The 25,467-nt window shown below is 50.9% G+C and overlaps 1 protein-coding gene across 2 annotated transcripts; it reads left to right on the top strand.

Moving 5' to 3' along the window:
• The first annotated feature begins 262 nt into the window (after positions 1-262).
• Positions 263-22,585, top strand: VPS9D1 (VPS9 domain containing 1). 2 transcript variants are annotated; one of them, XM_033157042.1, is made up of 15 exons: positions 263-346; positions 3,565-3,640; positions 4,337-4,429; positions 4,694-4,856; positions 5,030-5,141; positions 6,327-6,389; positions 8,755-8,807; positions 8,930-9,017; positions 9,755-9,840; positions 11,831-12,339; positions 15,170-15,299; positions 16,127-16,335; positions 16,843-16,927; positions 18,444-18,548; positions 20,871-22,585. In XM_033157042.1, exons 3-15 carry the CDS (start codon positions 4,351-4,353, stop codon positions 20,962-20,964), a joined length of 1,776 nt encoding a protein of 591 aa, XP_033012933.1. In that variant the 5' UTR covers positions 263-346; positions 3,565-3,640; positions 4,337-4,350; the 3' UTR covers positions 20,965-22,585. The 2 variants fall into 2 exon arrangements, with proteins under 2 accessions (XP_033012933.1, XP_033012932.1); XM_033157041.1 differs by lacking the exon at positions 263-346 and adding an exon at positions 1,373-1,548.
• Positions 22,586-25,467: the final 2,882 nt, after the last annotated feature.

Raw genomic sequence — 25,467 nt, 5'->3', positions numbered from 1 at the left:
CGCAAAGTTCTGGTGTTATGGAAGAGGGACAAAAAGTTTTCTCTATCCACTTTCTGAGCTTTCCTGAGGAGAGCATTCCAGAGAGAAAGATGGTGTTCACCACCCAGTTCACTCCCGACAGTGAGCACATGAGGTGAGGAGGCTCTGAAAACGGGCAGGGTCCTATAGAGAGTAGATCCTTTACACACATGTACACACATTACATTACTAGAGACTTAGGTGGATCTACAGCCTTTGTGGTGCTGGAAAGGAAGCAAGTAAGCAAACAGACACTCCCCCAAGACAAGCAACCCATCCTTTACCACTAGACCTCCGCTGTTACTTGAAGAAAAGCCTCTTTGCATAGGTAATGTTTATTATCACCACTTTATAACAAATATTTAAATTACAATACTACATAAGTAGTGTACCTTCTAAACTGGGCAATTTTGCCCCAAAATCCGGGGGGGGGGAATTAAAGCATCGGTGGCATAATAAAGGTGCCTCTGAGTGTGTTCTGGGTGTTCTATGCATGCTTAGGGGGTAATAAGGAACCTGAGAAGTGCAAAGGATAATTTTCGTACGTATTGCGAAAATTGTGGGTTTTGTAGTTTTTAAGGGTGCATAAGCATACAGTATTTGTGTTACTTGTGAGACTAAGGCTGCCCACACCAAACATTACTCATGATTTCTTACAGAATCCTGGGAACTGTAGTTTACTCCTTACAAAGCTTCAATTCCCAGCACCCTTAACAAACCAGTTTCCAGGATTCTTTGGGGAAAACTATATTTTTAAAATGTATATTGTGTATGCAGCCAAAAAGTACGCTACCACCCCCAAAATACCCTTTGCTCCTTTTGTGCTCTCCTCCCAAATATTCTCATGTAGCACCCTCACTGCAAGGGGACCAGCCTAAGATATTCTTGCTCAAAGGAGTATAACGCTAATATGGTGAGCCAATGCAAAATTAGGCTTGCCATACGTCAGGAAAATTCCTGACATGTCCTGGTTTTCGGGTGTAAAAATGGTGTCATGGGGAAATTTTGCCGAATTGGCAAAATGTCAGGGAAAACCTGGGTGTATGGCAACGCGATGGAAAAAGCAGCGGAAACAGCTTGAAAAGCTCAACAAATTCGGGGTCCAACTTTGCGGGTGTCAGGAATTTTACTTTTTGAAATATGGCAACCCTAGCAAAATCGTTAACAACCAAGGCCCCAAAGGCTCTTTCGGACCCTCTTGCGAGTCAAAGATCGCTTTCGGGAAAAGCGACGAGCCTCCCTGCGCGCTGCCGGCCAATGGCAAAGCAGACGGTGAACGCTGCTGGCAACAGCTCCGCCCGCTTCTGACCTCATCTGCCCCGGCTCCGGTGCTCTAACTCATCCGGTCCTGCCGTGCACGTTCTCTATTCTGCCCGACCGGGCGGTGTTCCCTAGAGGAAAGGTTCCGGCCCAGCCATGGCCGCCTCGGCACCCGCCCCGGCAACCCCGGAGTCAGCGGCGAAGCCGCTACAGGGCGCCATGAAGCTAGCCAGGGGCGCCCTCGAGCTGGACGCCGGAGACAGGCCGCGGGTGAGACAGGATGGGGGAGGGGCGGCGAACAGCTCCCCTCCGGCTTTAAAGGAGAGGGGAGGTTTTGCTCGGTCGGAGTACGTGTGAATGCGCATTCCGTGTTAGCTGCTGCCGGGGGTTTGGCATGGCTTTGGAGAGAGGGGACGGGTTGAGGTGCCTTTGGATTCCCCAAGCCCCCCTCTGCCTGACGTCCACGGGGCCGGGCGGGGCGGACAAAGACCCTGCGGGGCATCCCGCTCCTTCTGCGCCAGCGGCCCATCCATTGCTCAGCGCTGCCCAGCTCCCCCCTTTCCTCGGCCTTGGCGGCCGGCCTTTAGAAGCGCCCTTGCACACGCTTCGCAACGCTTCAAGCTTCGTATTGCGAATGCCGTCTGCGTCCGTTGCTTTGTTCCACGACAAGATTGCTGTCTTTAAAAAAAACACCCCAAAACAACGATTATTCATGTGGTGCCTTCAGTGGGTTTCCTTTACTGGTTTCCTTAGGAGGATTTAAATGCACCAGGCTGGTGCCCTCCAGATGTTTTGGACTACAACTCCCATCCGATCCGCCCTTATTAGGGGCTGATGGGAGCTGTAGTTCATAAGACGATCCTGCTGGATCAGACCAATGACCCATCTAGTCCAGCATCCTGTGGCCAACCAGATGCTTGTGGGAAACCCTCAAGCAGGGCCTGAGTGCAAGAACACTCTCAGCACTGTGTTTTCCAGCAACTAGTATCCAAGAGCATAGCTGCCTCCAACCATGGAATTCAAAACACCTGGAAGGTACCTTGTTGGATCAAGCTAGGCCTTTCCCTTTCACGAACACTCATTTATTTGGCTTCAAGTTAGGATTAGAGCCTGCCACACCCTTTTCAGGGCAAGAGCAGCATTTCTTTGTGGCCAACTTTTCAGGGGTGCATGTCGGTGGGCATGGCCAGAGGCAAAACTGAGCAGAGCAACAGATGTGGCGTCATTACTTTAAATGTTCCTGTAAATGGCCAATTGCCAAGAAAAGCCGACATGGCCATATTTTATTTCAAAAAAGGAAACTTCCCCCAAATGTGACACTTCCCCCAAATGGGATTGGTAAAAAGAAATTTGAAAGGCAAAGTCAAGAGATTCAAATCATTCCAAAATGCTTTGGAGATGTTTAAAAACATAATATTAGAAATTCCACTGGAGTGTATACTGCAGATCAGGAAGATACCATGAGGTCCAAGAAGATGCCAGCTGTGTTAGAGGCAAGAAGGCTTCCTTAAGCTTCCTTAAAAGAATGGAAGTCTTGTCCAAATGAAGGGAACAAAAAAAAGCACAAACCTTTGCACAAAAAGTGCATGCAAACAGCAAGCAATGCTAAAAAATATATATTGAGCACATTGCTAAAAACATTAGGACTAACAAGTAGTTCTTTAAATGTATTAGTAGCAGGAGACTTTCTTGGCAGGTGGTTGGTCCCTTTGGCACACGAGGGAGTCAAAGGTGTGCTAAAGGAGAATAAGGAAATTGCAGAGAAAGCAAATGAGTTATGTAGGTCTTGTCTTCACTATGGAAGATAAATGGCAGATCCCATGGCCTGAACCAACTTCTGCAAGAGGGGAGTGTGAGTAACTAAGGCAGATTCCGGTGACAAGAGATGAACTTCTAGGCCTGAGACAGAAGAAAAATTATTGTGCTTGAATCCTGCTTGCAGTTTTCCCATAGGCACCTAGTTGGCCACTGTGAAAATTGGATGCTAGTCTAGATGGGTCTTTGGCCTGATCCAGCAGGCTCTTCTTACCGTATATTATTACCCCCTGCTCAATAGCACCCCAAGTGGCAATATTTTCAGGGCTGACAATGCAAATAGCACACTGCCTGAGAGAGCTGGCGCAGCATCCTCTGGGACAGGATTCTGACTCATGCCCCCCAAATTGTTGCACTGCAGCCAAGCATCTTGAACTGGTCTTGAGGATGGGAAGAGGAGGAGCTGTGTACCAATAGTGAGGACTTGCCCTGCTGAACTGAATTTCTCTCCTGTCTCCCTCTGATTGGCAGGAAGCCTACGTGGAATACCTGAAGAGCATCAGCTACATTTCCCAGGTCCTGTTGGAAGAGGCGGCAGCAGGCAATGGTGTGTCTAGGGTTTTGCTTTGCAGCTTAAGCGGGTGCTCTCCTGGCTGGATTATGTTTCTCGTGGCTGGAAGGTGCCACTTCCCAAGGTGGCGATGGGCTCGTGTGGATTGCTGAGCCCTTGAGCTGCCTCCGTGGCTCTTAAGAATGTGTTCTACAGGGGACTAGGAGGGCTGTTAGAAATAAGCAAACACGTCTGGATACTCAGGACCATAACAAATATTTGTAGAGCTCAGAGGCAACAAGCAGTGTATTTGCTTAGGGAGTTGTGAACTCTGCTGTGCCCCACCCCATCAAGTTTTCCTGCTAGTCAATAACACCCCTCCTCTCCTGGATAGTGAAGCTGGCTGGACAAAACTGGGCAGATTTTATGGCTCCATCTGGCATGGAGCCTTCAGAATGGCGAGGTGGAGGGACTCTGAGAAGGCCCTTTGTTAAGCTGCTGTTGGCTGGAGTCACATTGCCAATTGCTGCAGTTCTTGAGTGTGTTTGTGGAAGGCTTTGGGGCTGCTCTTTCCTGATGTGGTTCCTGCAAGATGGGCCAGTTGTTGTGGAACAAGTATAGAGAGCACAGCCTTCCTGGCAAGATAAGGGCAGGGAAGGTGACCTTGTGGTTGATGGTAGCGAGCCTGAGGATATTTTACTTCCAAATGTGATGGGGCTGAGGCATTGCACTTTTTCTGTCCTTCCCTTACAGCGGATGGAAACGACATGACACCTGACACTCCCAAGATGCTGAAAGTGGCAGAGCAGTGCTTGGAAAGAGCCAAAAGCAGCATTGCCAAAATCGGTGAGGGGTGTTCCCCCCCCTCTCTCTCTTGCTTCATTCCTGTTATTAATTTTGTTATGTTGTTGTTAAACTGTGACTTTAGGCTGAAATTCCAGGATGAAAGCTAAAGAGGGGGCTGCATGTTTAATATTCACATCAGTGAATTGTTCATAAATTGCACAAAAAGTTATAATGGCTCATCGCAAATCTTTCCAGGGATGGGCCAGGGAGGCTCTGCGGTTCTTTGCCCAACGCTGTGCTGTTGTCTTTTCTCCCCAACACCAGGAAAAGCTAAGGTGAAGCTGGCAGCAGCGGAGAGGATTTTGGGCCCTGTTCCTGTCTCCCGCCACCGCAGGGTCTTTTCGGATGAAGGTGGGAAGCTGTCACCTTTCCTGCCTCCCGAGATGTTCCAGAAGCTGCAAATTACAGAAGTGCAGTGTGCGAAAAAGTAAGGGGAGCCTTCTTGGTGTGCTGGTGGCTTGACTTGGGGGGGGGGGTTAAGGGAAGGGTGGTGGCTGAAGCTCCCAACCTTGTGCTGGAGGTTCCTGGGATAACCAGCTCTGGGCTGAGAGTTTCCCCTGTTACTGCTGACCCTTTGAAGCATCTCTGCTTCCTATGCAGGGAGCTCACCCCTCTGGAGGAGGCATCGCTGCAGAACCAGAAGCTGAAAGCCACCTATGAGGCTCGACTGGCCCGCCTCAACCCCAGTCAAACCATGCAGAAGACATCGCTGGCAAGTGGGGCTTGTGGGTGCAGTGGGTTGCCTGGAGGATGGGTCCCAAAAGGGCTGAGTACAACCCCACCCCACAATCTGTTCTGGGGTCCCTTCTGGCACTTCGAATCCATCCTGATCCTGCCCAGGACAATCTGGGGCCAACCTGACCCACATCTGGGCCCTGAATTGATTTGGGGGGGTCAGCCCCAATGTTTAATTAAACGTGTGGTTTGAAGGAGGAAAAAGGAGGCGCTTCCTTCAGTCCTGCTGGGGGCTGCTTCACCAGAGTGTTCCCTGCAGGGAAGTACTGGTGAAGCAGACCCCTGCAGAGAGCAGGATCACTGGCGGAGGAAGAGGAGTGCGGGGGGAGTGCACCGCCCCCGGCAGCATGATCCCGGGTGGGTACCATCGTGGCTGCCCCCCCCCCGCCTGTGCCGGGCAACACGCCCCCACAGGCAGCGCACCACGCCCCCAGGAAGCTCCGCCACTGAGCAGGATTGAACCTTCTGCTCACCAGCTGGTCAGTGGAGAGTTCAGCCCTGCTGGGTGCTGCTTTGCAAGCGGATTCCCTGTTGGGAATGCGTTGGCAAAGCAAACCTTGAAGGGGCGGCCTGCCTCTCCTCCTTGCTCCCCACTGCCCAACTGCTTGCTTTTCAAGAGCCCTGGGAATGGAGCAGCATAGGGATTTTGTGAGTGGGGACCTGCTTGCACAGCCTTGAAAATGTGGCCCTGGGTTGGTGGTGGAAGGGGAATTTGCAGCTCCTCTTCCTGGCTGATCCCTAAGTGCAGCACAATGCATAGCAGACCCCTGTATTGTCCGTCTGGCTCCCCCACTCTGGCCATGGGCTCTTCCCCTGGAGGTGCTTAGTTGCCTTCTGGTACCCAGCAGGCTGTGCCTCTGCCATCTCCTGTTTTTTAAGAAGCTAATTTCAAGGGAACAACCCACCTGCCACCATAGCAATTTCCTAACAGCAGTGATGGTGGCACAGTTGTGCATAATGAGTACACAACACCATCCATTGACAAATTGTACCAGCAATGACAACATTCATGTGAAGCTCCAGGCTACAGAGGTGGGGGGATTTGGGGCCCTCACAGTTTCTGTGGTTGCTTTGTGGAGGAAATGTTTTTGGTGTCCTTGTCCTTCTTTTCCCCCCACAGTTCTGTGAAGTGTAGCCTCAGTGCCATTTCTTTACCCTACAGACTCTTTCCCTTCAGCGCCAGATGATGGAGAACTTGGTGATTGCAAAAGCCCGAGAGGAGACAGTATCCTTTTCTGGGGAAGATGCTTAATTGCTCTTCAACCATCCTTGTAGACGGCCAACTCAGCTGGCCATGGCAGTAAGAAGTTTGGCAGGGACAGTTCCTTGCAGGTTCTCAGATCTGTGAATGGGATTAAATCATAGCTGTCTAATTTTTCAGGGGTAGCCATCCCCAATTCCCTCCAGGTGTTGCTAGACTACAACTCTCATAGAAACAGATGACTGACAGCAATGGTTCTCCAGGATTTCAGGCAGGAAGACTCTCCCAGCCCTACCTGGAGAAGCCACTGGGAATTAAACCAGCAACACTTTCTCCGTGCAAAGATGCATTGCCTCCCTCATCATTCCTAACTGCCGTCCGTGTTGGCTGGAGCTGAGCCCACAATACATGGAGGGCACTGTCTAGACTTCCCCTGCCCTACTTATTCTGGGGCTCTACTCTGAGTGAAGGTCTGGGTCTTTGTGCGGGAGATGATGGTTGTTACTGGGAGATCAGCTTTCGTGTCTCTGCTTTACTGAGATTGTCAAGGTTGGGAGAAGAATGTTGGCAAACTGGAATGCCTCCAGGAGTGAGCTGCAGGGCAGATTGTAAAATGACAACCAGCTGGAGAAGTCTGGATTGTTCTAGCTGGTGCAGAGAAGGAGGAGGTGGCTGTTACTGGGCCTAAGGGTGCGCAGAATAGTCCAGGCCTTGAAAAGGGAATTAGGAAGGTGAGCCACTTCTTGAGCAGAATGGCCGGAGGATAAGCCAGGAAGCAGGGCTGGCCAGCTCTCACCAACTTGGTGCCCTCCAGCTGCTTTGGACTACAACTCACATGAAGCCTGAGGTCACGGATGCCACAGCACTGTTGGGATCGGGGAAGGAAGGAAGGGGAAGGAAAGGGCGGAGAGCTGAATTGTGAGAAACTGGGTTGGAGGAAGCAGGAACCTCCCCTTTTCACCCCGATCTCAGTCACATTGGAAGGGAGAGCAGGGATGCCATCTCTTCCCTCTTGACCTTCCTGCAAAGCAGAGAGCCTCAGTGGAAGCTGGGAAGGGCTTTAGTCAGCCAAGGGAGGGGGCAGAATGACAGGAGTGGGAGACTTAGAACCAGGCGCCTCCTTCACAGATGAGAGCAGACCCAGCTGCCCCTCGGAGCGTGCACTTGCAGTCTTGACCTTCCCTTGAGGCGAGAGCACCTCCTGAGTGTGCATGCCACAGCTTGGCTTTAAAAGTGTGGCAGGAGGGGCGGGCAAACTTGTTGGGACATCTTCGTTGCTTACACCTGCTGCTGAACTTCTTGCCTTGCTCCTGAACTTCTGAATTGTGACTTAGGAGCCCTCATTCTCCTGCTGAGCCTTTCCCAACACCTGCCTGAATAAAGCTCTCTTTCTTACTTCCAGGGAAGAACCTCTGCCTGCATATGTTGGGGGGAGCCAGGATGCCCAGCTAGCATGGCCGTACAGTGATGGGCCTGATGGGAGTTGTAGTCCAAAACAGTTGGAGGGCACCAAAGGCTGGCCTAGTCTAGTGTCACATCTCCCGCAGTGAGCCAGGCATGTGCCTCTGGGAAGATCACAGTCGGGTCCCAAAGGCAGCAGCCTCGCCTGTTTCTTTGTGTGCCGTACCCAGCAACTGAGATTCAGTGGCTCTGACCCTGTAGGTCAAATCCTCCCCTCCTCCGTTAATAACCAGGGACAGACCATCACATTCTCCATGGATTTGTCTTGCTAGCGGGTTGCAAACCTCTGCCCCAGATCTTTTTTTAAATTTGTTGTTCAGTCGTTCAGTCGTGTCCGACTCTTCGTGACCCCATGGACCAGAGCACGCCAGGCACGCCTATCCTTCACTGCCTCTCACAGTTTGGCCAAACTCATGTTAGTAGCTTCGAGAACACTGTCCAACCATCTCATCCTCTGTCGTCCCCTTCTCCTTGTGCCCTCCATCTTTCCCAACATCAGGGTCTTTTTAAAATAGCTGAAAGCAGTTGGACAATCCTGCCATTGTCCCCGTGTCTTTCCCTGCCCCCGTTACAGGCTAGGCATGCACACTTCACCCAGACTCCCCTCCTTGGATTTACCCCCCAACACCGTTTCCTTCTCTTGGTAGACTTTGGAATCTCTCCCTGCCCCGCACCTTGTATGGATGTCTGTGAGGTCAGGTGCTGGTGGCTGGGCTCCTCTCTCCCCCTCCAGTGGCTGCCTTCCCACCCCAACTGACCAGGAGGACTGGAGTTTGTCCCGGATGCCTCCAATGTTTACCTGCCTGTGAGCATGCGATGCTTGCAGATGGAGGAACAGGCCCCTTGTTGGCCTCTAGGGAGACGCGGTCACTCTGGCGGAGGCGGGTGGAGTGTTGGATTGTGAAACCTTAACTCTCCTTCCCTCTAGCTCCAGAGGAAGATGGAGGAGCGTCGGCTGAGGCTGCAGGAAGCGGCCAACAGGCGAGTCTGCCCTGTTGGGGCCTAGCGAAGCCTCCTTGTGCCCCCAGATTGTGGCTTGGAAAGGGAGGCCTGGGTGCTCTGCTTCCCCACTGACCCCGAGCCTTGTGCTTGCATCTCCTTAGGAGGTTTTCCAGCAATGCGGTGCTGACCCCAGAAGAGCAGGAGCAGAGGGCCATTTACGCCGCGATCCTGGAGTACGAGCAGGACCACGTATGTGGGAGGCCAGCGATGGGTGGTGCAGCGATGGGTGGCATGACAGCGCAAAACCGAGTGTCCTCTGCCTGGTGCCTCTCAAGGCCCAGCTCTGAAAGGATGTGGTCCTTTACTGGAAAGGGCAGGGGTGACCGAGAGCCACCGTGGGGGGCATGAGTCTGGAAATGGGGCGTAGAGGCTAAATCCACCCAGCATTCTTGGTTGTGCTTGTGGCATTTAAAGAGGAGAGCTGCAGCTTGGCAGGAGAGCATGTGCCTGGCATGCAGAAGGGCCCAGGTTCATTTCCTGGGGTTGCATCTCCAGGCAGGGCTGGGAAAGGACCCGCTGCCTGGAAAAACCTGGAGAGCTGTATCCAGTCAGTGTTGGCAATACTGAGCTGGGTTGACTTGGTCAAAGGCACCTTCCTGTGCTCTGTGCTAAGCCTTCTCTCTGCAAATCCGGAATCATAACAGGAAGGGAATCTAAGGTCACTTAATGGGAAATCCCTCCTCCCCCTGGCTGAAGGCTAGGCTACTTATTCCCTTGCCTAGAGGCAGCTCAGGCCCCCAAGGGACACCCCCCCCAACACACACAGAGCGGGGTGGGGTGGGGGAATGGAGGCATCAACCAGCACCATGTTTGCAGCTTTCAATGTTTGCCAGATGGGAATTGGGGACTGTTCAAGTGGGAATTGGGGACTTCTGTAAGTGGAAAGGGCGGCTGACGCAAGGCAGTGGTGTTCTCTGCTCCCACAGGAGTGGCCAAGGTTGTGGAAAGCCCAGCTGAGGAAGAGCCCCAACGATCTGTCCCTGGTGCCCAAGCTCATCTCCCACCTCCTCAGGTAAGGAGCAAATGGCCGTAACGTGTGTGGGTTTTGCTAGGAGGCGTCGGGCAGGAGAAATTACTTCAGTGTGTGATATGTGAGGCTGCCTCTGATGACAGTACAAAAACTTCAGCTGGTGCAGAATTTGGCAGGCAGGTTGCTCACCTGGACAACATGGTTTGAGCATATAATGCCAATCATGACCCAACTACACTGGCTGCCAGTCAGTTTCCAGGCCCAATTCAAAGTGCCGGTTTTGACCTATAAAGCCTTAAATGGCTCAGGACCGCAATACCTCAAGGAGCACCTCTCTCCATATGAACCCTCCCAGACCCCGAGATCATCGTCTGAGGCTCTTCTTCATGTGCCTCCCCACATGAGGTCTGGAGGGTGGCAACATGAGAATGGGTCTTTCCTGCAGTGGCTCCGTGCTTGTGGAATGCTCTCCTCAGGGAGACTCACCCGACACCTCCATTACATATCTTTAGGTGCCAGGCAAAAACATTCTTTTTCTCTTAGGTCTTCGGCTAATTAAACAATCTGTGGACTTTTAAACTGTGTTTGGCAGGTGGGGGGGTATTGTTTTTGTTTGTTACTATGTCTGTATTCTTGTGTTTTTACATTGTATTTTTGGTTGATAGTTTTATTAGTTTTCCATTACAATCCAACAATAGCCTCGTTATAACAATATCAATTCATAATACAATTACTAATGCCAATTGTTCAAATACCGAATTATATGATTTAGATAAGGTGGCCCCCTTCATGCTAGAATTGATGGTTTGATGATTTTTTTTTTCTGCATTCCAAAATCTTACTAATTTCAATTACATTCTGGTCATAATAATAATAATCCCTTATACAACAACTGCAATATTTACATTGTAATAACTTACATTGCAAACTGCTCTGTGAACCTCTGGCGAAGGGTGGTATAGAAATTTAATAAATAATGTTTTTTAAATGGTGGTAGATGATTGGGGCCCATTGGGGTAGATGATTGAGGTTGCCTGTGAGTGGCCTTCTCAGCATTGCCCATGCTCCTGCCATAAGAGACGGCAGGGGGAAAGCATTCATCAGCCGCTGGGGAACTCCCTGCCTTGTGACTGTCTTCAGACAAGTCATTGCCTGAGCATCTGTCAGAAGCTTTTCAGGAATGACATGAGGTGCATGGTTAAGTTGTTGCGTAGCCTGGATTTTCAGTCAGCTAATATTTTGGCTTCTAGCACATAATTGGACGTTACACTTTCCGCCCAATCCGCCTTGCAGAATCGTTGTGAAAATAAACCGGGGGCACCCTGAGCTCCTTGGAGGAAAGCTGGAGAAATAAATGCAGAGCTGTCACCACCTAACTTCTGAGAGTAGACCCACTGAAATTAATAGACCTAACACAGTAATGCCCATTAATTTCAATGGGTCTGCACTGAGCTTCACTTACAACACAAATGATTTTGGTTGGCTGTGCATGCTTACTTGCTTCCAAATGAACTTGCCAAGCAGTGGTGGAAGAGCATCTGTGGGGCTCTCCAGAGGTTGGTGGGCTCCCACTCCCCTCTGCCCCAGCATCTGGCATGGCCACTGGCCAGGACTGATTGGACCTGGAGTCCAGCAACATCTGGAGGCCCCCACAGATCTTCCCTGCCCCTGCTGTGTAAAGGGTGCTGCTGCAAATCTCTTACACCCACAGACCCCAAATCTTTCAGGAGGCAGCTGCTGCAAAGCTTAGATAAACGAAGGTAAGGATGTGACCCTGCACAGACTCCCCTGAGGTTGTCCCACCTCTTGCGTTCACTTTATGCTGTCATGAGATCTAGGAACCTTAAAGCCTTCTCTGTTAACGTCCATACCTGCACTTGGGCAGCTGACTTCTCTGCACTTGTGGGCCAAAGGTGGCCTCCTTGTTCTGTTCTGCCCCAAGAGAGCGAGAGAGAAAGTGGTGCAGCCCCCAAAAGGAATGGGTCCTTCCTACCATGATTCTCTAACAAGTCCCTCGTTTCCTTGCCTCCAGCTTTGCGGATCACCCCATCTGCCAGCTGCTGCGGAAGCTGCAGTGCTCGGCCTACAGCCATGTCTATCCGCTCGTGAGCTGGGGCAGAGCGGACGCTCGAGCCGCCGGGAAGGTCTCCCGAGGCCTTTCCCTCTCCTCCTCTCTGGACACCGAGGCCTTCCTCTCGCCAGCCCCCGAGGGCCGGAGACTGCGGTCCTCCCAAAGCATGCACTCCATGTTCTCTGTCCAGGAAAACAACAAGCTCAACCTGCGGCACAGCGTTTCCAGCAGCCCCCTCATCGAGGACCCCAGCCTGAGCGCCCCAGAGCGGAGCCTGACTCGTGAGGAGCCAGCACCTGCCCTGGCAGAGAAGGAGAGTTCCTTTGAAGACTTGGAGCAGTTCTTGTCTGCCTCCGAAGCCTGGCCTTCAGGGCCCCTGAGAGAGCCCCAGGGCCCGCTGGCTGGGAGGAAGCTGTCAAGCCAGCAAGAGCAGCTCAAAGCGGTCGTGAAGGACATTCACAACTCCATTGGTGAGAGCAGCTTAATTTGTTTGCAGGAACGAAAGAGCCTTTTGCGTTTATTACGGAGTAAGGCTTTTGCGCGTTAGGAGTCCGTTTCGTCCAATGCATGCAGTTCCGTCTCATTGTGCGAACACATATTATATAGTTTGGGGTTGTAAAAAGCAAAGTAAGAGGGAAATGGAACACAGAGCAAATCAGCAGTGGTGGTTCACAAATCTGTTTTGGATGACGCAGATATCCTGGCATCGGTACACCAGTTAATACTCATAACTTTTTAAAAAAATCCTCTTTTTTTAAATGTAGAATACGTTCTATCTATAAGCTCAGAGCAGCTTACAAAAGATTTTCACAATAAAAACCACCACCAAGTCTTTTGCATCGGACACAGGGCAGGCGGCCATGGCGGGGAGGGGTGACCACTGTCCTGGTGGGGAGGAGGGAGGGGTGCTGTGAAAGTAGTAAGGATTTGACCTCAGCTTCACCCACCTGCTTCATCATGCTCTTTTGATTTTTTAAAACCAAAACCAGCAGGTGATCCTTGGGACGCTATCCTGTCTCTGCCAAGAACATCAATAGAGCCCCGCAAGTCCTCTTTTGAAGCCACCCAAGAAGGCGGGTGTCATCCCCACATCCTGTGGTGGCAAATTCCATCAGTCAGCCTCCCCGCTCTGCCTAGCCCAGGGGTCCCCAAACTAAGGCCCGGGGGCTTGATGCGGCCCAATCGCCTTCTAAATCTGGCCCACGGATGGTCCGGGAATCAGCGTGTTTTTACATGAGTAGAATGTTTCCTTTTATTTACTGTATATTCTGGCGTATAAGACTACTTTTTAATCCAGGAAAATCTTCTCAAAAGTCAGGGGTCGTCTTATACGCTGGGTGGAGAATCTGCGGTTGAGTATATCTCAAACTCTATATTTTAACTGGAAATGTTGGGGGTTGTCTTATACGCCCAGTCGTCTTATACGCCGAAAAATATGGTAAAATGCATCTCTAGATTATTTGTGGGGCCTGCCTGGTGTTTTTACACAAGTAGAATGTGTGCTTTTATTTAAAATGCATCTCTGGGTTATTAGTGGGGCATAGGAATTTGTTCATTTTTTTCCCCAACATATAGTCCGGCCCCCCACAAGGTCTGAGGGACAGATGACCGGCCCCCTGCTGAAAAAGTTTGCTGACCCCTGGCCTAACCTATTGCCTTTCAGTTGTTTTGGACTAAAACTCCCATCAGCCCCAGCATCATATGACCATACTGGCAGGGGTTGATGGGAGTCGTAGTCCAAAACAGATGAAGGGCACTGAGTTGTCAAAGGCTGCTTTGAAAGATTCATCTTCTCCCTGGCGCACCACCAGAGGGCAGCACTGTCTCCTTGGAATCCTTGTCTCCAAAGGCTGTAAGGTTGCTGAATCTGTACCTTTCCCCTTAAAAGTGGCTTCTTGCAATCTTGACCACCACCATCTCTCTCTCTCTCTCTCTTTTAATAATAAATTTTGTTAATATTTTCCACACACAAAAATATACAAAACACAAAAACAAACATATGAAAAACAAATCCAAATCTTACAGATTAATAATATGAATACTAAAAATGGAAACAAACGTCGACTTCCACCAATCCCACAGCACCTCCTTTACCTCTCATTGTATCTTCCTGTATTCCTTATCATCTCAATCCTAGCATCTAAATATATATCCCTCTTTCTTATCCTTTCAATTCACAAGGTTATTCCAAACTCACTCAGCCAGATTTCTGTCCTCGAGCCTTGTCTTTTAAGGTATTCATTTAGGCACCCCCGTTCCATTTTCACTACACTTTTTGGTTTTTGTCTTATTATATCTGTCAGTTTGGCTAACAGCCAAACTGACCACCACCATCTCACTTTCATTAGCTGGCTGGTCCACAGAACCTACAGTCTTAGGTGGGAGAAGAGAGAAAGATCCACACACATGTGCTGAAAATGTTGGTTCACCAGTGGCTGGTGCCCATTGGGACGGGAGGCAGGGAGGCCGACAGAATGCCAGAGCCAGGAAGCTTCCTCCTTCCACACAGGCAAGACTTGAGATGGAGCAGGAGGAACCTGCCAGCCAGTTCACACAGGCAGGAGCTGGCTGAGGACAGACGGCGGTTTTGGGGGCAGTGCCCCATATGGTGCCCCCCAACGTATTATTTTTTTTAGAGCTCAGCAATACACACACACACACACACACACATATATATATATTAAAATAGATCTGTTGCTACACATAACAGGATCTGATTTCCTTGCATTATTCTGATGTTTGATATTTGCCTTGCAAGCAGAAGGTCCCAGGTTCAATCCCCAGTATCATCTCCAGCTAGGGCTGCGAGAGACCCCTGCCTGAAATCATGGAGAGCCAATCAGTCTATAGGATACTGAGCTACATGGACCAATGGTCTGACTTTGTATAAGGCAGCTTCTTACGTTCCTGCAATCTAAGTTAACAAAAAGAGAACAGCAAAATGGGAGTGTGTGGAGTGCAGTGTAAGAAAGTTCTGACTTTTCCCATGAGTGCCGTTATTATTATTATTATTATTATTATTATTATTATTATTATTATTATTATTATTATAAAATGTCAATTTTTTAAAGAAAAATAATTATTTTTAGTTCCCCTGCTTTGCTGGTGTCCCAAGGGTGTGCTCAGTCTGCCTTATTGGCTAATTGAGCGCTTCCTTAAAGGACCAGCCTTCACTGTGTTGGTTTCATTTGCTTGCCACCCTGTCAGTCCACCTCCTGGGCTGCCTTGTGGAAGTGTCCAGCGCCAGCTGCTCTCTGGAGCCTTTCTGGATTGCTCTGCCTGAATCGTTTCTCTCCCCAGATAGGCTGCTCTCCCTGACCTTGCTAGCCTTTGAGGGCCTGAACACAGCGGCCTCCAAGGACCAGTGTGTGGCACGTTTGGAGGAGGCCTTCTTTGCCCCGCTCTGGGGACCCCTCCTGGCTGTGTACAGGTAAGGGGGTCATGCCTTTTCTGGCGGAGATCCTCGCAGTGGGACTTTTTGCAGCACAGCAGGCGGGGCGAGAGCCACCAGTTGAAAAGCCCTGCCTTGTGGACAGTTGCTTCCACTTGGGAAGGAGGATATTGGGCTACCTACCTGGTGGAGTGGCCGGTTTTGCCTGCGATGACTTGTATTGATGTATTGTTTATTTCATAACATTTATATGGTGCTTGATTGTAACCCTTAAAGCAGTTTACCAAAAAAGCAATTAAAACCATAAGTGAAAAACAGCTACTGAAAACATTCAGATGGCAATTAAAATCAGTGCTACGCTACAAACAGGTTAAAGTATATGTAAACATTCTACCTATCTAGGTAGGCTTGTCTAAGCAAAAATGCTTTTAGTAGGTGCCCAAAAAATTATCATACAGTGAAGGTGCCTGCCTGATTCAATAGGCAGGGAGTTCCAAAGTTTCTTATGAGTGTGGAGCAGGTATTATGTTGTACTTGCAATAAGTGGTGGTTCAGATGGAAGCGGCTGAGTGGGCTTGTATGGGGCAAGGTATTCCCACAAGTAAACTGGTCCTGGTTAAGGGCTTTGGATACTAACACATTGAACTTGGTCCAGTAGCAAATGAGCAACCAGTGTAGGTTTCCGAGCACAGGTGTTGTACGTTGAAAGGGTCATCACTTAAAAGCCAGGCAGCTGTTTGCTGTTGAATTAAGAGTAAAATGCATTTTCTATGGATCTGGGTTGGGGCCTGTGAGTTTGGGAAACCCCACAACATCCATTCAGGCTGTTCCTTTCTCTCCCCCTTTGCCCCCCACCCCACACACAGGAATGTCTACAAAGCCCAGGAATCTGCCCTTTCCAAGATCATGGAGCTGCAGAGAAATACGCCCCCCTCTGAAATGGGGATCTCTTCCAAGCTGCTCCCCCAGGGGAACGCCGCCTGGGGAATCGGATCCTACCCCTACTGCGCCGCTGTGCAGGAGCTGATGCTGATTCCTCTGGGCAGCTGCCCTCAGAAGAAGCTGGAATGCATAGGTGAGGCTACCTGATGCAAGTGAGGTGCTGAGCACCCAAGCACTGGAGACCTGTGCAGAATCCACAACCACCAGTGCATTAAATACTTGGCAGACTGCATGTCCATCTATCTAGTGTGCTGGTGGGGAAGAAGCCTAGGAACAGAGCTGGGCCTTTGGCCCATCCAGCTTCATGCTGTCTTACACTGATTGGCAACAGTTCTGCAGGGTTTCAGGAAGGGGATACTCCCCCATTGGGGGCTGAATCCGAGCATCACAGCGCTCTCCCCTCCTGTGGTTTCCAGAGACTGGCATGCAGAAGCATCACTGCCTCCAGCCGTGGAGATAGAGCACAGCTTTTGTGGCTAATGGCCACTGAGAGCCCTCTCCTCTACGAATTGGTCCATTCCTCTTTTTAAAGCCATCTAGGTTGGTGAGCTGCCTGGACCTGATAAGTGACTTTTGTATTGTGTTCCTATGGCACCTCTTTTTAACATGCGCACTGTCTTTTGGCTGCCGTTCCCTGCAGTGCGGACGTTGCGTGTCATTTGCGAATGTGCTGAGGAGTACTGTGGGGGCCGGGAGGGCAGGCCCCAGCCGGCATCGTCTGCCATGTAAGTACTGCAGCCCAAGGCCTCCCTGTGTGGAGAAGCAGGCAGAAACTGAGCCCTGGGTTGGCCCTGGGTGGCAAGAGGCTTCCTCTGTCTTGGAGCTTGCCCCTTCCTCGAGGCGTGGGCTGCTTCTCCTTCCTTCCTTCCTTTGCACAGGCCTTCCCCTCCCCTCCTCTGCTGTCTGGAGCCCCCGGTGCTGCCATTGACTCACTCTGGCTGGCTCCAGGCGCTCCGCTGCCCAGACACGCACCCAGCAAGGGGGCTCAGCCTTGATGGATCCCTTCCGACAGCGGGGCTCCCTGCTGCGTCCAGCCAGAGTGCCGGTCCCCGCGCCTGTGAACCAAGCCCGAGTCTGCCAATTAAGGAGCTTGGATCTGTCAGAGGGACTTAGCCCGCGAGCTGCAGAAGGGCAGCGGGGAGGGAGGGAGGGAGGGGGAGCGGCTTCCCAGCCAAGCAGCGCTTAGCCAGGCAAAGGGGGAGGGAGGACTGTCAAAAGAATTCAAGTGGGCGAGGGCAAGACAGCCCAAGGGCTTCAGGGGCAGAGCTCCAGGCCAGGCAGGAGGGGCCCTGAGTCTTGGGACAAATCTGCCAGGCTCCCTGCTGAGCAAGGAGAAGGAATGCAAGGGTGGCTGGGGCCTGCCTCCAGGGATGCTTTGTCTCTCATGTTCTCCACATTCCATGGCTAGGCAAGTGGGGAGCTGCTTCCTCTCCCCTGGCCAACTTGCATCAGAGCACCTTCCGAAGGGCCCTGGCATCCGGGCAACAGCAGGCAAGCTGACCAGCCTCTCTCTCTCTCTCTCTCTCTCTCTCTCTCTCTCCCACCCACAAGAGTTACAACTGTGGTCCCAAAAAAGTCTTCTTAGGTTGTATGAATAGCTAGTTTTGCCTGCCTTGGGCTGACTTGCTGACTTCCTTGCCCTCTTGGTCACACCCCTCCTCATTTCCACCCCACGGTGTTGTTTGCATTCTAGTTTTTTTTTAAAGTTTGCTTTGTTGTTTCCTTATAGAATTGTTATAGAATTGTAGAGTTGGAAGGGACCCTGGTCCAACCGCCTGCCATGCAAGAATCCCAGCTAAAATGGCAATGCAAGAAGCAGTATTAGAACAAAAGCCCAACTTTCCATGCTTTCCAAAGATGCGAGGTCAGATTGCACCCCTTAAGTTGTGCCAACATGCATTCTGTCCACCTTTAGCAAGGAGAAGCTGTGCCCATGAACCTCTCTGCAGAGGCCCCCAGAAAGAAGGGCTGCCTTATCCATTCCCTGACAGGTGTCTTTGGACACAGCCACGGCCAAACAAATGCAGTGCATTTCGGGGGACTCTCATGCATTTTGGAAATGCACCCCCCTTGCAATGCTTTGGACATCGCAGTGTGTTGGGTACTTCCTACCTGCCACATGCTAAGCCAGACCAAGCACCTCTGGGCACTTCTTGTGCGAAAACAGCCACCTGTGGGACCCCTGAGCCAGCCCTCCTTGCAGTGTGGGCCACAAAGCTGATGTGGAATTTTGTCTTGCAGTGGTGCTGACGATCTCCTTCCCATCCTTTCCTACGTGGTCCTCAAGAGCAACCTGCCTCAGCTGGTCTCGGAGTGTGCTGCGCTGGAGGAGTTCATCCACGAAGGGTAGGCAGCAGGGAAGAAGCGCCTCTTGTCAGCTGCTGTGACAAGCAGGGGCCGACCTCTCTCTTGAAGAGAAGGCAGGCAGGCAGGCAAGCATATCGAAAGCATATCCCAGTTGAAACCTGCACTTAAATCTTAACAACCAGAGGCCAAGTTTGGAGCTCTCCTGGACAAAATCCCTGTTGGAACTTTCTGCATCGGGCTTTGTAACCAGAAAAGATGTGGTTTGGGGTGTAATTTAATGGTTGACTGATTTGGAAGTCATGCTTGTCCATTCCTGTATGTTTTTTTAGGTTCTAAATGCATACTCTCCAAGCCTTATAGGAAGTCAGACCACTGGTCCAGTGAGCTCAGTGTTGTCTGCACAGACTGGCAGGGCAGTTCTCTACGTGTTTCAGATTATGCGTGCGTGTATAAATATTTTCTCAGCCCATCCTGCAGATGTTGAGGACTAAAGCGGCATGCAGAATGAGTGCTCAGCCACTGAGAACAGTCGAGGGCATTTCCCGCCACAGCAGCTCCTAGTCACCGGGCATAGTTCTGTCCCCCATTCCCTGGGTGGTTTGGGATGGATTCCTTTGCTCCAGAGGGGATCCATCTTCTTCTCCAAGTTTCTGGGGCCTTGAGCCTTCACCCACAGGCCCATCCAAGGCAATACAATCTGGGCTGGCGACAGACACAGACACCATTGCCTAAATCTGGCTGAGTCTAGCTCTGCCCTCTCCGTGCCGCTCGCCTCCGCATGGGGAAGGAGTCCCTCCACCACCACCTCAGGCTGTCGGCTTTGCTTACACGGCCTGCCAGCTTTGGAGTCTGAGCAAGATGCTGCCAGCATGTGGATGAAGCAGCCAAGGCATAATCAGACTGGACAGGCGCATGGGGATCGCGGCTCGGCTCTGGAGCCTCTCCTCTCCAACCTGGCTCTGTTTTGACTGGGAAACGTCCCCATTTCGAGCCCAGAGGCCTCCGCAGATAACCCAGAAGCTGCCTAGTGGCCCGGTCACAGCCAGGCATGCAGCCAGTTGCAAACTCCAAAAAAGTTCTCTTTGTTTTTCTAACTTCTCCGTTTTCAGTAGATACTTCCGTGATTTGTTTTTTGTCCCTGGAGGGACTCAAAGCCTTCCTAGCTGAGCTTGTTCATTATCTGATCGACTGTCTTTTTGGTTTATGCTGCTTTGTCTCAAAAGACTGCAGGGATGAGCACTGAGAAGAGCACCCAGCCAGCATAACTTTACCGCCATCCTCTCCTTTCTGCTCTGTTTAGGCTTTGAACATTTGCCCTGAGTGCAAAAGAGATCTGGGTGACTCCAAAGCTTGCTCCAAGCATCTTAATTATTAATCCATCTCCCTCCCCCCACCTCCTTTATAAAGCTTTGCTCTTTCCTGCTGCCTTCAGTAGATGAGTCCTGTGGGTGGCTGAGACCAAAGTCGCCATCTAGTTCATCGTACTGTCCTGCAGTGGCCAGCCACATGTCCCCATGGGAAGCCCACACAGAGGAGAGCGAGGAGGACAGTAGGCCTTCTTCCCTGAACATATCCAGCAGACTGCCTTTGAACCTGGAGGCTCTACCTGGCCACCGTGACTGACACAGCATCCTCCATGAAATTGGGCAGTACATTCAGGACAGACAAAAGAAACTACCTCTCCATGCAGTGCATGGTTATATTTGCTCCCACATGAGGCAGTGATGGCCACCAAGTTGTGTGGCTCCAAAAGAGAATTAGACCAATTCATAGAGGATGCGGCTACTCACCACGATGGCTATGCTCTCCTTCCACTGTCGGAGGCCATCTGCCTCTGAATGCCACTTGCCAAAACCTCAGGAGAGGAGAGGGCTGTTGTGCTCAGGTTCAGGTTACAGGCTTCCCATTGGGTCGCCTGGGGGTCACTGTGAGAACAGGATGCTGAACCCGATGGGCCATTGGCATGATCCAGCAACAAGGCCGTTTTTTGTTGTCGTCGACACTTTCATTGTCTTTTCTCATATTACCTTATGTAGTCAAGAAAGTCAACAGACTGCAACAAGAATATAAAAACAAAACATGCATAGTTTGGTTCTCTTCATATGTTCATTTAAAGTCACCCAATTCCATAAATTAATGCAGGATTCTTGCCCATCCTAATACGATGGGATAGGGGGAGAAAAAAATTACATCTCATTTTCTTGCTTGCATACCCTCTACTACAGATGTTGCATGTTGGCTTTAAGGCCCCGAGAGTTTTAGCTTCTCCAGCCAGCCACTTGGACATTGCCATCTGCCTGATGTCTCTCCCTGCAGATGCTGAGCTGATCTTTCTCTGACACTCTCTCCTTTCCTTGCCAGGTATCTGATTGGTGAGGAGGGGTACTGCCTGACCTCCCTGCAGAGCGCCCTCTCCTACGTGGAATCCCTTCGCCGTCCCATCCTGCAGAAGTAGCTGAGCTCTGCCCCAGGGTGCCAAGACGACGGCCTCCCCATCTTTCCTCCTCCCTCAAGTGGGGACACACCTGCCCCCCTCCTCCAGTCTGCGAGATGACAGCTTGCGGTGTTCTCCAGAGGGGCCCACCTTCCCCCCCCCCCCGCCTGCAGAAAACAAACCTGCTGGAGAGGAGGAGGAGGCCTCCTGCCCCTCCCTGGACTCTGTGCAATATTGGCAGGAGACGTCTTCATAGCCTTTTGTACTAGCCTGGAATGTTGGAAGGAGGTCCCTGCTTTGTAGCATGGACTGGATGTGGGAAGGGGGTGGCATCTGACACTACCCTGGCTTTTGGGGGGTGCTTCTCCCGAGCCTCGATTTGCTGCTGACTCTCTGCCTGGAGGCACAGGGGGTGGGATGGGACAATGAGGATCAGGCTGTTTCCCTCTCCTGTTTCCCTTGGCTAAGGAGAATCCTGTGTCCCTCCTCTCCCCTGATCCATTGTATTTGCTGCTGGGTCCAAGGAAGCCAAGCCCCTCTGCCTGTCGTAATGCGGGAACTCCTTTTAGCACCTGCAAGAGCAGTGATGGGCACCTGCCTAGGCCAGCATCTCCTGCCACCACTACCACCACCACCCGGCCTGCATGCTCCCTCTTGCGTCCTTGCTTTTGCTACATGGGTGGTCTGTGGTGGGGAATCAGGAAAAAGGGGGCAGGGGGCAGAGATCCTGCTGAGATTCATACTGTGAGGTAACAGAGGGGAGTCTGATGTTGTGTGTGTGAGAGAGAGAGAGAGAGAGAGAGTGAGAGAGAGACATATGGATGTTACGTGCATGTATGCTTGGTGAAACATGGTAAGACTGGCTCTTATCCACTCCCACTCACTGAAATCATGGGATCGGTGCAGTTTTTAGAGGCTGTTTGCACTGCCTCCCAAGTGAATGGATTTCAGAAAGGAGTGTGTGTGTGTGTGTGTCAGAATTTGCACGATCTACTGAAGATAAGCTTTGGGCCAGAGTGGAAGCAAAGCCCTGGACCATGATAATTTTGGGGCCTCTGGATGAATTTGCACAAAGCCCCTGCAGGTGTGTTGCCTAAGTTGCAGTTGAGCCACGCGCTGGCAGGACTTCCCTCTGCTACCTTTTCCGGACTTTGGGAAGGGAGGCCCTGTGATAACTGCCTGAGCCACACCTGCGCTGTAAGCCCCTCCAAGCTGGGGGGAGGTTTCAGCGAGCAGAATGGGGAGCAACAGGTCTGATGGGGATGATTTTCCTCCTTACTCCTACTGTTACTATTATTGTGAATATTTATTTATGATCACACCCCTCACTCTTTCCTCCAAGGAGCTCAAGCTGGCTTACATGCTTCTTCCATGTAGGCCTCACAACAGCCCTGCAAGGTTGGCTAGCCCCTCTGCTGCAAAGACACATTGGCTGCTGTTAAAGGCAAGGAGCAGCGAACATTGTAAAGCAATGGGGGTCCAGCTGCTGCTGTTCGTGCTCAGTGCTGCCTCCTCCTGCAGTGCCCTTGCCTGGCCAGCCATGACTCCTCGAGCCTAAATTGCTGGTTGCTTTCCTTTCCAGTTGTCCAGCTTTGCTCTCAGTGGGCTGTAATAAACACACTGTCTTCTGGCTGCTCAGCAAGTCGTGTGTGTGGTGTTTTTTTTAAAGTGGGGAGGGAGCATTTACGGTTGGGTGGAGACATGCTTTTATGAGCTCTTCCCCTCCACTCAACATGGCATCAGTTTGGGGGATCATAAAGCCAGCTTGCCTAATCATCGGATGAATTTAGTTGGCCACACACTTTGGGTAGACGGCAATAGACCAGACCTGCACAGGAGCGGAGGGGTGATGGGCTGTTTATGGCTCACTGGAGCTATTCTAAGCGGGGCTTATTTTCACCCCCTTCCCACCTTGTTGCAGGAAAATGTGAAGACCAGTCACAGACTCATCAACAGTGTGCAAACTGCCACACACCTTTTATCTTCTGTACTGCTCTTCCTCTCCCTGGATTCAACAGCACAGGATTGGGGCAGGGGGTTATTGCCAATCTGCCAAGCCTGTTGCAGCTGCCCAGGCAACCATGCTATGCCAACCACTGCTGAGACTGTGATAGTTGTCGTGAGGATATGCCATTTCTGTGGGACCCAGCAAAGAGTGGGCAGAAAACTGAACTGGGGCAAGTGGAGAGATCAGGGAGGGGTAGAAAGGATGGTCCTGGCTTCAGCCCCGAGATGCTGAGGAGAGAAAGCCCAGCAGGGCTGAGAGAGGGAATATGCAAGGAGAAAGGGCAGTGTTCATCAACCTTGGGTCCTCAGGTGTTTGACTACAACTCCCATCATCGCTGACTAAGCTGGCAGGGGATAATGGGTGTTGTAGTGCAACAAAAGCTGGGGACTCAAGTTTGAAGAGCACTGGTCTAGAGGAAGAGGAGGTGCAGGCGAGGTGTGTTTGGGGGTTCAGAGATGAAAACTGGGCCAAAAGAGACTTAAAACCCACTGAGTTAAAATGGTAACAAAAGTTCTGTTGCATGTGTCTCCAAGCGGCAAAAGACTCCAGGGGGTTCCTGTGCTTACCCAGGGTTCAGTTTCCTTTGAATGAAGGTCAGTGGAGTCTGCAGTGTCTTTAAGAAACACGGTTTTATTTAACACTCCAGCAGGTCTTGCTTCCCCCTTTGGTTTCCAGAGAAGCCCCAAGCGCAAACCACAGCTTTGGGTCCGACACAGAACAAGACAAGCCTCTATGTCTCCAGCTTCCAATATCAGCCCAAACACACACCCAACCCCACCCCACACCTTTCTCCCTCCTAGGATGATGTGGCATCCAGCCAGGTGAGGTGAGAAAAAGCCTACCCATTTGTCTCTATGGCACCAAGACAACCTCTTTCGGCATGTAAATAATGGTACTTAACTAGCCAGTTAAGGCAATTGCCTTAGTGAAGGAGCTGTCACCTTTCTCTTACCCCACAGACACAGGATCACAGGTTTGGAAGAGACCAATGGGTGTCATTCAGACTGAACCCCCCCCCTCCAAAAAAAAAAAAACCTATAAGAGTTCTTTTTTGCTGCAACTGAAACAAGCCACATAGCCCTCTTGAATATAAATGTGATTTGAGTGGTTCTGCCACCATTGAGCTGGTGATAGGGGACAGAGGCAATTTACAGTGAGAAGTTTATATTCATTTAAAATCTCTCTCTTCACAGGCCTGAAGAAGGACCTTGCCAAACATCTTGTGGTATCTTAACAAGAGGGATGTGTGTTCAAAGACAACAATCTCCCCTCTGGGTGGGGTTTTCCCAACTCCCCTCCAACTTCTGCATGTATGGCCCCTTTGTTCTTCAGTAGAAATCATTTAACACAAAAACTCCTGACCACCAGAAAGGGATATGAGATGCTTCTCATTCTTTTTTCTTTCCTTGCAGAAAGGCACGTACTTTCTCTGGAAAGGAGGGGGCCTTGAAGACAGCTAGTGGGAGCCAGGCAGGGACCTTCGGTGCTGAGCTCTCCCAAATATGATTGCATTGCTGCAAAATCCTTGCTTTGGAATGGGTTGGTTCATGTGGATTTAAAACGTGCTTTGCTTCATCTAGGAGAGGGGTCTGAAATGGTGCCTGAATTCTGCCTGAATTCAAAAGGGTCTTTGCAACACCCCCTCCTCCTCAGTGTTAACCCTTGCAAATATCAACTGGGGCTGCTATTCATTGCTACCCTGTAGTCACCCACCCCAGAAGGCAGATGCCCAACCAGTACCCCACCCCAGACCTCCAAAAGGCACTTAAAAGAAAGAGGGAGAGCGAGAGAAAGGAAAGGAAAGGAAAGCACAATAGACAGTATTAAGGGTTTATTAAATATAACAAAATGTTTAGTAAAAGGTGCAAATGAACATGGCAAGATGGGGACAGAATGTGCAGCGAGTGCTTGGCTGTTGACATCTCTGTCTCTCTCCTGCACCCTCCTCTCCAGGCTAGGTGGGCCACAGGCCATTTCCAAATGCTGGGCTACACTTAGGATGGGGTGGCAAGGGAGGTAGAGAGACTCAAGGGCAGGGTGACTTTAGGTCTTTAGAGCAAGGAAACTGGTGCCTTGGAGGTTGGAACCATCTGCCTGGAAGACGGAGGGTACATCATCAAGGTAGTCCAAAAGGGTTGGGTGGGCTTGTAGGACACACAGCGAGTCCCCAAAGCAGGGGTTGCTCGGTAGGCAACTCCCAAAGCTGCTCATAATTTTGCAATGGTTGTTTCATTTAAAGGCAAATCTAACACAACCCATCTTGTTTCTGAGATGAGAGGGGGCCCTCTGAACCAAGTCACAAATGCCCAGCATCCCCCCCCGGCCTCCTTAAACCCTCTTTCGCGACAACTAGTACTTTATGTTTCTCCTTATCCCTACCCAATCTTGCAAGCCCACCCACCACAAGACACTCTCCACCAGATCCAACACCACCTCCCTGAAGTGGCTCATGCCAGTTTCTATGCGTAATGTTGGTGCTCCCTTTCCATCCATGGTCTTTGGGCTCTGAAGGAGGG

Source organism: Lacerta agilis, chromosome 8 (genome assembly GCF_009819535.1).
Source record: "Lacerta agilis isolate rLacAgi1 chromosome 8, rLacAgi1.pri, whole genome shotgun sequence".
Taxonomy (NCBI): Eukaryota; Metazoa; Chordata; class Lepidosauria; order Squamata; family Lacertidae; genus Lacerta; species Lacerta agilis.
The sequence above is the reverse complement of the archived record's forward strand: the minus strand, read 5'-3'. Positions and strand labels throughout refer to the sequence as shown.